Source organism: Mastomys coucha, unplaced genomic scaffold (genome assembly GCF_008632895.1).
Source record: "Mastomys coucha isolate ucsf_1 unplaced genomic scaffold, UCSF_Mcou_1 pScaffold15, whole genome shotgun sequence".
In the NCBI taxonomy this organism is placed as follows: domain Eukaryota; kingdom Metazoa; phylum Chordata; class Mammalia; order Rodentia; family Muridae; genus Mastomys; species Mastomys coucha.
In genome coordinates, this window is record NW_022196897.1 from 7,260,138 (window position 1) to 7,270,623 (window position 10,486).

Here is a 10,486-nt window from a genome sequence, read left to right on the forward strand (position 1 = left end):
TGTCCTATTGACAGTGTCTTTTGCCTTACAGAAGCTTTGCAACTTTATGAAGTCCCATTTGTCAATTCATGATCTTAGAGCATAAGCTAATGGTGTTCTGTTCAGGAAATTTCCCCTGTGCCTATGTGCTCGAGGTTCTTCCCCACTTTCTCTTCTATTAGTTTCAATGTATCTGCTTTAATGTGGAGGTCCCTGATCCACTTGGACTTGAGCTTTGTACAAGGAGATAAGAATGGATCGATTTGCATTTTTCTACATGCTAACCACCAGTTGAGCCCACCATTTGTTGAAAATGCTGTCTTTTTTCCACTGGATGTTTTTAGCTCCTTTGTCAAAGATCAAGTGACCATAGGTGTGTGGGTTCATTTCTGGGTCTTCAATTCTATTCCATTGATCTACCTGCCTGTCACTGTACCAATACCATGTAGTTTTTATCACAATTGCTCTGTTGTGCAGCTTAAGGTCCAGGATGGTGATTCCACCAGGGGTTCCTTTATTGTTGAGAACATCCTTAGCCATCAGGGAAATGCAAATCAAAACAACCCTGAGATTCCACCTCACACGAGTCAGAATGGCTAGGATAAAAAACTCAGGTGATATCAGATGCTGGAGAGGTTGTGGAGAAAGAGGAACACTCCTTCATTGCTGGTGGAATTGCAAGCTGGTACAACCACTCTGGAAGTCAGTTTGGTGGTTCCTCCGGAAATTGTACATAGTTCTACCAGAAGACCCAGCTATACCACTCCTGGGCATATATCCAGAAGATGCTCCAACATGTAATAAGGACACATGCTCCACCATGTTCATAGCAGCCTTATTTATAATAACCAGAAACTGGAAACAACCCAGATGTCCCTCAACAGAGGAATGGATACAGAAATTGTAATACATCTACACATGGAGTACTACTCAGCTATTAAAAACAATGAATTTATGAAATTCTTAGGGAAATGGATGGATCTAGAGAATATCATCCTAAGTGAGGTAACCTAATCACAAAAGAACATACTCTCTGATAAGTGGATATTAGCCCAGAAGATTGGAATACACGAAGTACAATCCATAGACCACAAGAAACTCAAGAAGAAGGAAGACCAAAATGTGGACACTTCATGCCTTCTTAAAAGGGGGAACAAAATACTCATGGAAGGAGTTGCAGAGATTAACTATGGAGCAGAGACTGAAGGAAGGACAATCCAGCCTGATATAGCTGTCTCCTGAGAGGCTCTGACAGTACCCGACTAATACAGAAGTAGAGGCTCACAGCCATCCATTGAACTGAGTCCAGGGTCCCCAATGAAGGAGCTAGAGAAAGGACCCAAGGAGCTGAAATGTTTGCCGCCTCTTAGGATGAACAACAATATGGACTAACTAATACCCTCAGAGCTCCTAGGGACCAAAACTCCAACCAAAGAGTACACATGTTGGGACTCATGGCTCCAGCAGCATATGTATAGCAGAGTATGGCCAAGTTGGTCATCAATGGGAGGAGAGGATCTTGGCCCTGTGAAGGTTCTATGTCCCAGGGTAGGGGAATGCCAGGGCCAGTAAGCAGGAGAGGGTGGGGTGGTGAGCAGGAGGGGGGGGGAGGAACAGAGGTTTGTTTTTGTTGTTGTTGTTTTTTGTTTTTGAGGGGAAACTGGGAAAGGAGATATCATATGACATGTATATAAAGAATTGATTTAAAAAAATATAGTAGCTTCCTCGTTTAGGTAAAAAAAAAAAAGAATAAGAAAAAAAGGACATCAAAAGTTCCATTAGAAGGTACACGGAGGGTTGGCGGAGGGCTGGAGAGATGGCTCAACGGTTTAGAGCACTGACTACTCTTCCAGCCAGTCTTGAGTTCAATTCTCAGCAACCACATGGTGGCTCACAACCATCTGTAATAGGATGTGATGCCCTCATCTGGTGTGTCTGAAGATAGCTACAGTGTACTCATATACATAAAATACATAAATCTTTTTAAAAAAAGTTATATAAGAGATACACCAGGGACAGAGAGGAGGTATTTGTGAAGCATATATCAAAGAACTAAGGTCAGGATTAAAACAAAATGACTTCAAGACTAAGGGAAAGAAGAATTGCCCAACAGTGAGTAGAAAAAAACAGCTAATGCGATTCACAGAAGAAGAAACCCAGGTCAGTATACACAGGAAACTAATATTCACCAGCTCTCAGAAGTTTGAAATTAAAAAAAAAGAGAAACAATTTCACACCTGCAAGATGGGCCACAGAGCATAAGTAGGGACCCCAAGCATTTGTAGAAGTTTGGGTCAATACCAACTTAGCAATTCTGGCATGGAGTAGCACACTGACTTATTGGCATAACTTGATGGCATCCAATAAGTTTCTGGAATTCAGAGATTCTGTTTCTAGTTATTCAATGCAGTGAGTCTTTTACACACCACACTGTGGAAAACATTGGATGTTTACAGCAGCTGGAGTGTGGGCTCCAGTAGACTGCAAAGCTTCTAAATTCCCACCAAAGTAGAATGAACTTGTATAGGTTGGTATGGTCATCATCCCAAATTCTTGGGGCCAGCATTGTTTTGTATTTATTTAATGTTTTTTGAATACATCATATACATCTCATGTACATAATGAAACATCTTGAGGATAGGACTCAAATCTAAACACAAAAATGATTTGTGTTTCCAGCTGGTGGTATGTGCTTGCTTAGTATTCTCAAAGTCCTGAATTTGACTTTAATACCGCTGGTTCCTGAGCCCTTTCCTATGCAAATACAGAATTTACAGCATTTGCAAGGATCAACTAAAAGACAGACTACTGGTGGCCCAGGTGTCAGTTTCTTGGAATGATTTCTCAGAATATATGTATGGAAATAAGGAAAAGTCTCCAGGAAAGAGAATCAGCTCAAGAGGAAGATGACGTGTAATTTAATACTATACCATCTCAATAATAGAGAATTGGTGACAGCAAAGGAGCAAAAGTTGGTGACAATGACATTGCTAACATTTACAGTCTCTTTATATTCCATACCTAGACAATCAGGTTAGCCCTGGTGTTTAAATATAATTCTCGGTTTAATACCATTTAAACTTTGTCTGAGACAGGGTTTTCGTTTGTACACCTTCCTGGCTCGGGATTCATTTGGAAGCCAAAGCTGGACCTCAAACTCATAGTGATTCTTCTGTCCCACCTCCCAAGTGCTGGGATTATAGGTGTGTGTTCATGTCCAACCCCTACAGACATGTTAGTGTTTATAGCTATTAGATAGAAACGAAAAGGTGCCTTGTATCAGTTTTACATGTAATTATATTTCAAAATACACGTTTCTGTGTGAATCTGATCTTTAAAATTCTATTAATTATAATCATAGTCGGTAGTCTAGAAATGATATATAAGCTAACCCTAATTTGTTGGATTCTAATTTTACAGATGCCTAAAGTTGCTTATAAACTTTTAACTAAAAGTCTTTCTAAGTGATGGCAAAAAAGCATTGAAGAAAATATTTTCACACCTTAATTTTTAAAGGGTAAGAAAGATTCTAAAAAAAATTATCAAATATATCATGGTCCTTCTACTATTCTCCAAAAGCTTTCAAGTGATCTATTAGGTATTTCTCTCCTAGAAATCCCAGAAAAATCAGCCACACAATGTAATCTGGGCTTCAGTTTGGATTTCCCCTGGGGTGCAGATACTGATGTTTGAGCCTTCTCTTACTGACAAGGGACTTAAACAGCCAGTGTTTCTTTGAGGTTTTATCTATGGGATTCGTGTCTTTTGGAGTCATTAAGAAGATTTCCAGAGATTGCAATGTCAATAACACCTAATTACTGGGCTGTGAGAAAGACCTGCTTGAGTACATAGATCAGAGGCAGTGTGGAGCACACAATGGGAGGCTCACATCCCACATTTCATCACAGGCAAGTAGCAAACAAATTAATAATCTTACTTGTGCTCTGCTGGGATAATTACTACCATGTAAAAAACTGCTCTGAGACCTTCCAGATAGTGCTGGGCCTTGTTTCTATTCCTTTCTATTGGACAGATAAAATCTCTTAAAACTGGCTATTAGTGAAATGAGAACCTACGGTTCTCTTTAGAACTCCCAGGACTTTGCAACAAAGGAGTCCCTCGAAGCCGGCTCAGGTCGGTCATCTCTGGTATAACATTGTTTTGATTATATGGTATTTCTTTAATTCACTTTAATTTCTCAAGTCTTTAAGCTCTAGACTTCAGCTGTCCTCATGCCTGATAGAAAACTAGTTATTAAAGAAACGAAGGTGAAGTTGTTTTAATTTATGCTCCTGCTGGGCTGGTGAGATAGCTCAGTGGGTAAGAGCACTGACTGCTCTTCCGAAGGTCCTAAGTTCAAATCCCAGCAACCACATGGTGGCTCATAACCATCTGTAATGAGATCTGATGCCCTCTTCTGGTGTGTATGAAGACAGTTACATTGTACTTATTTATAAAAAAGAAAGAAGGAAAGAAAGAAAGAAAGAAAGAAAGAAAGGAGGAAAGAAAGAAAGAAAGAGGGAAAGAAAGAAAGGAAATAGGGGGAGGGGGAAGAGAACAGGGGTTTGTTTTTGTTTTCGTTTTTATTTTTATATTATTTCATTATTTTTTCTTTTTTTCGGAGGGGGAACTGGGAAAGGAGATATCGTATGACATGTAAATAAAGAAAATATCTAATAAAAAAATTTATGCTCCTGCTGCTCAATGCCTCGTTGCTTTCATGTCGTCAGTTAAAATATAGATCTTCCAGAGTTTAGTTTGGCATTACATTAGAAACAGCTTATGAAGAGAAGCAAGTGGAAGAATCAGCTCTACAAGTCTTCCACAGAGTATCTTATTTCATTCTTTTAACAAATTTACAGTAGAGTTGCTACTTTTTACACAGCAGAGGGAAGCCAGAGAAAGCTGCCCAGGGATTAAGGAGTAAACTGAGATTGGAGGCAAAGGCTGACAACCTCCACAGTGCTTGGCCTTCCTAGGACATTGCAATGACTCCATGTCTTGTTAACACAAAACTGTACCAGTTCCTACATGCTTTGGGGATCAGACAATGCAGTCCAGAGGTTCCTTGCACAGAATTTTGGGTCACTCAGTTGAATCCCCAATTTCCTACTGTTGATATAACTATACATAGCTTACAGCTTATATTTCATAATGAGGGTTGATGCAGCCCTTGTTGTACTCACACAAGCTACCTGTTAAGTGGAGGGAATCAATAGGGGAAACCACAACTCATAGGGTGCTAGTGAGAATCAGAATTAGACCTTGAAAAGAGCTTGAAAAGAATGTCACCTCTTCCTACCACATATCCGCTGCATATACTTCCAAAGAGTATTGTGTGGGGTGAAAGTGCAGCCCAGGAGCTGATTCTTTGAAGCAGCACAGAACCCTGTCACAGAGAGAGTTATTGTCTCCATGGCTACTGGGGCATTTTAAATATGAATATTGATCTGAATATTTTGAACAGCAAAACAAAACTCAAACCAGGGACTTCAGAGTCCAATTTAAAAGGCTGAAGGCAAGAGTGGCTGAGAGCACCACAAAGCAAGCAGAAAGACCTGAGCACAGATCCTTGGCTGCACGTGACTGTAACCTCAGCATTAGGGTAGAGACAGTTGGATCCCGAGAACTTACTGACCATAACCAAAAAGACACGTCTCGAGTTCAGTCAGAGACCTGACTGGACATCGATGGTGTTGGCTGCACGTGACTGTAACCTCAGCATTAGGGTGAGACAGGTGGATCCCGAGAACTTACTGACCATAGCCAAAAAGACACGTCTCTAGTTCAGTCAGAGACCTGTCTGGATATCGATGGTGTACATAACACACACTCATGTGTATGCGGCACATACATACATGCACAGCCTACATACATTCCACTTATGGAATGTAAACCAGATGGGTTATTGTGCACCTTCATAGTATAGAAAGTGATAAAATTTTGCTTGCAACTCAGATGCATGTTAGCTGTATAGCTAACTTCTCATTAGTAGGTATTTATACATTAGTACTTGAAAATAATAATATATTATTTCCTAGGAGCCATAAATGTTAATAAAACCCACAGCTTGGGATGACCCACTTGGTGGTGACAATGTGGTCCTCTGACAGGGTATCATGGATACTATCCACCTACAAGCTACCGCCTCTCAAAACTGCATTCTTCTAAGAGACTCATCCACTTCCCAAATTACTAAATTAGTTATTCAGCTTTCTATCTTATGTTAAACTTGTTTGTTTTTACTCAAAAAATAATGGAGAATTGATTTTAATAAATTTTGGGTCATCTGGAGCTAATTAATCAGATACTGTGTTCTTTGTGCTATTAATACTTTAAGTAGACCTTTGAGAAACAATTTTCTTGCCTCTGAAAAGTTAATTAAATATTATGTAGGCATGTGTATGTGTGTCTCTGTGTGTGCTCATATGTATGTGTGTGCATGTCTGTGTGTGTGTGTGTGTGTGTGTGTGTGTGTGTGTGTGTGTGTGACTCAACACTTAGAGAAGCAAGGCAAAGCTCTTTACTGAGCTATTTCACCAGCCCTGGATGTCAACTGTGAATGCAAATTTTTTCAACTGGATTGTTTGGGAGTGTACTGCTGTGATTATAATTTTCTAATTCAAATTTTAGGTCAGCAACAAACTCTAAATTTACCAATACACATTTTTGTGTGTGAAATAAACTACAAGTACATTTAGATGTTTTAGAAATGACTTACAATATGAGGTGGAATTTCCAATCTAGCAGATCTCAGTCATTATTTAAATACTGACATCTTTAAACATTGCTGTTTCCTAAGCTAGGAAGTCTAGTGTGAGCATGGCTGTAATCTAGTCAGACCGGGGAAGTGCCCATCACTGTGTTTGCTCAAAGATTCCTTTGTTCCTAGGAAGACAGCCATTGACCAGACATCAACAGTGCATAAAACCACAGGAAACGTTCCCACTGCACAGACACCCAGGAAAGACATTCTTCACACTTTCTGCAGAGACTAGTATTTAAGCTCTTATCACACAGATGCCTCTTGCACAGAGTTTCATTAACTAATCTACTTTTAAATGTTTCCAGATATGCCAAATGAATCACTTATTCAGAGGTCAGTCAAGATCAATGTTAGTAATAATAATTAACAATATTATGTTTTATTAATTCTATTTGTTTACTATGCTCTACAAATTTATAAGCTTTAAATAATGAATTCCCTCCCTTGAACCCTGAATATTGAACCTGTGGTCTCATATACTCTAGACAAAAACTTTGCCACTGACATCCACCCACATCCCACAAGCTTCCTTGAGTACCTGTATCCACCCTCACCCTGAGCACTCTTACTTAGATTATTTTGGCTTCCAAGTTCAGAGGAAAGTTTTACAGATGTGTATAGACAAAATAAATTGTAGTGTAAAAATACATCCAATTTGAAGCTCTTTAAGGACTGAGCAAAGAGAAATTTTCAAGAAACAGTTTTCTTTTTCTGACAATTATTAAATTGGATAAATAGACATTTAACTAGGGCTTCAGAATTTTGGTTTGTTTGTTTGTTTGTTTGTTTGTTTCATTTTTTGTAGTCTAGTAAAAAAGAAATGAAATTTTTAACTGAGATAGCTTCTGAGGTTGCAAAATGACAGTATGCTTTCAACCAGCACCAGTCAGAACACAGAAAGGCACAAAGTTTATAAATTGACTGAAAAAAAATCTCGATTTCATCATGATCCAAAAACCTTTGGCTAAACAAGAAAAACAACATGGAGGGAGGATTTTTTGTGAGGGTTGCAGCTAGCCTGGACTGCAAACTGAGGCTCAGAAGAGGGGGAAGAGGAGAAGAAATGGAGGTGGAGCTTTCTTGAGCACTCAGGCTATGTGCAAACCTCTTTTTTCTAACAAGACAGGGTCTTGCCTTACTTTCCTTTGGTGCCGTGGGTGATTCCAGGGCCTCAAATATGCTAGGACTATGGAAAATACCTCTACTCCCACTCCCTAGATTCTTACCTCCTGGCAACACCTGTTTGCTGCGTGTGTTCTCATAGCTGGACTCCACCTGCATGTTAACCAAAACGTTTCATTACTAAGCTTCGGTAATAGTGATGGACTAAATGTTTAATAGGGAAAAACAATTGACCTACCATGGGTGCATGAGGAACATTTGGAGGAGAGGTTGGCTCTCCCATGTTCATAGTGGAGTGCACATACAAGGGCTTAACTTTCTGGAAGACACAAGCGGCAGATACTGTGGGTCAGGGGGAAATTATAGTCAAAGCAAAGTGATTTGGACACTGTCTTAGTCAGGCTCCTATGTATACAAAAATGGGATTTATTAGAGAGGTTTACACATTATCGTCTGTCTATGCCAACAATGGCTTTTTCCCTATGAAAGTTCAAGAATCCAGTAGTTGTTCGGTCCGTGAGGATGGATGTATCAGCTGGTTTTTGTTTGTTTGTTTGTTTTTTGTTTTTTTTTGTTGTTGTTATATGCTGGAATCCTGAAGAAGTCAGCTCTAATGCTAGCAATGCATGAACTGTCCAGTGAGAGCAAGGACAAGCAGGCAGAGCAAGGGCTTCTTTCTCCCATGTCCTTTATGTAGGCTGCCAACAGAAGATGTGGACCAGATTTAAGGTGGCTCTTCCCACCTCAAAAGGTTCAGATTTAGGGTGGGTCTCCTCACTCCAAAGAGGAGTACTCTATCTCAGGGATACTCATATACTGGGTTTCTGTTTAGTCCAGATGTAATCAAGTTGACAACACATTCATGTGGTCATCACCTCTAACTCCTCAGTAGGACATGACAATCCTGCTTCTAACTTACATACTCAAATCCAGATGGAGAGATCCTTTCTTTTAAACCAATGGTGGTATACACATAGAGTCCCAGTTACCCAAGTGGCTAAGGCAGGAGAATTGTTTAAACTCAGACCTTTGAGACTAGCTTGGGCAATATAGAGATGCCCCAAGTCAAATCAACGTCAGTACCTATCACCACCAACAAGTAAAACAAAGGCTCACTGTTGAGGCTTTTGAAGAGAAAGTCAAGGAAACTATCCTCCTTAGTGTCTCCTCTGACTCTAATTTCTTTTGATTAAACCTTCAAGTTGGGATTTTCTACAAGTTGGTCCATGCACATAGTTTTGTGCTTATAGCTTATAGTGGAGAGAAACACTCTTAAATTATTTCTGAAATGAACATAGGCACATAGACATATTTTTCCTTGTTATTATTTCCTAAACAATATAATATGGCAAACATTAACTATGCAAATTATTCAATGAATAAGTAATCTAGAGAGACTTAAAGTCTATAGGAGGATTGTAAAACATCTCACACAAATACTAAGTCTCTCTCCCTCTCTCTCTTTCTCTATAAATATATATGTATATATACATGTAGGTCTTAAGCATCCAAGGATCTTGGTACCTGTGTGGTCCTGGAACAAATGTCCTTTAGATATGGAAGGGCATCAAACAGAAATATGCCAAATCCTAAAAAGCTGCTGGAAGCTTCAACAGTGTTCACAAGACTGACAAGAATGGACTTGCAAAAAAAGGAAGAGGAAAGACAAGCAAGCAAAAGACTTTCTGCTAGGAGTTCTGGAGCAGCAGCATGCAGGCATCATTGGTACCACGTTGTTAATAAATCACGATGAGAAAGAGGTGCCGGTGAAGTAGTTAAAGGTGCATTATGCATGCTCACCAGAAACAGTATGAGGTCCAGGTGTGCTGATTAGAATTTATGGGGTTTCCCTTATTTATTTCCTTATTCTCTCTTGGTGAGTGTATTTATTTAGGCATTCATCTTCATGTGTGGGTCTTCATATGATTTTTTTCTATTCCTACAGCCCAATCTCAAAGGGGTGTGAAGTTAAATATTTAGTGCGAGGGTGGGAGGAACACCAATTAACCTACCCTTGGGTGAAAAATACTTGTCACAAGAGGACAGCTCTGCCACCGTTTACTGTGGAGTTTACCAAAACAGTACAATAGTGTGAGATTAGATTCTGGGGATAGAAAATGAATGTTGGGAGAGCCTGCCTCCAGAGAGTGCTTTAACCCAGGGACTCTGGTGAGATCTGCCATTTTCTCTCCGGTGACTCTCTAAGGTGGGACCAGTCGGGAGGCACAGGCCTCAGGAGTCACAGGGGAGTCACCGGGCAGCAGAGACAGGATCCTCTCAGCCTCCAAGTGACAGTGGTGGATCTGCAATCCTCATTGCCCCTTCCCTGCGAGAGGAGAGCCTGCCTCCAGTTAATGCTTTAACCCAGGGACTCAGACCCACAGGAGGAACAAGTTCTAGTCAGAGACAGCAAGAACATCTAACACCAGAGATCAACAGATGGCGAAAGGCAAAGAAACCAACAGAAACCAAGACTACTTGGCTTCATCAGAACCTTAGTACTCCAACCACAGAAAGTCCTGGATATCCCAAAACACCAGAAAAGCAAGATTTTGGATCTAAAATCATATCTCACAATGGTGCTAGAGGAATTTAAGAAGGACATGAATAACTCCCTTA

The 10,486-nt window shown here is 40.0% G+C and overlaps 1 protein-coding gene across 2 annotated transcripts in view; it reads right to left on the reverse strand.

The window, feature by feature from the left end:
* Positions 1–10,486, reverse strand: part of CUNH10orf67 (chromosome unknown C10orf67 homolog) — a 109,932-nt gene that overhangs the window by 4,584 nt on the left and 94,862 nt on the right. For both annotated transcript variants that reach the window (XM_031373297.1, XM_031373298.1), the window contains exons 15-16: positions 8,106–8,186; positions 7,972–8,020 (exon numbers count right to left, since the gene is read on the reverse strand). In XM_031373297.1, coding sequence (XP_031229157.1) covers positions 7,972–8,020; positions 8,106–8,186 — 130 coding nt within the window. The remainder of the gene's footprint in view (positions 1–7,971; positions 8,021–8,105; positions 8,187–10,486) is intronic.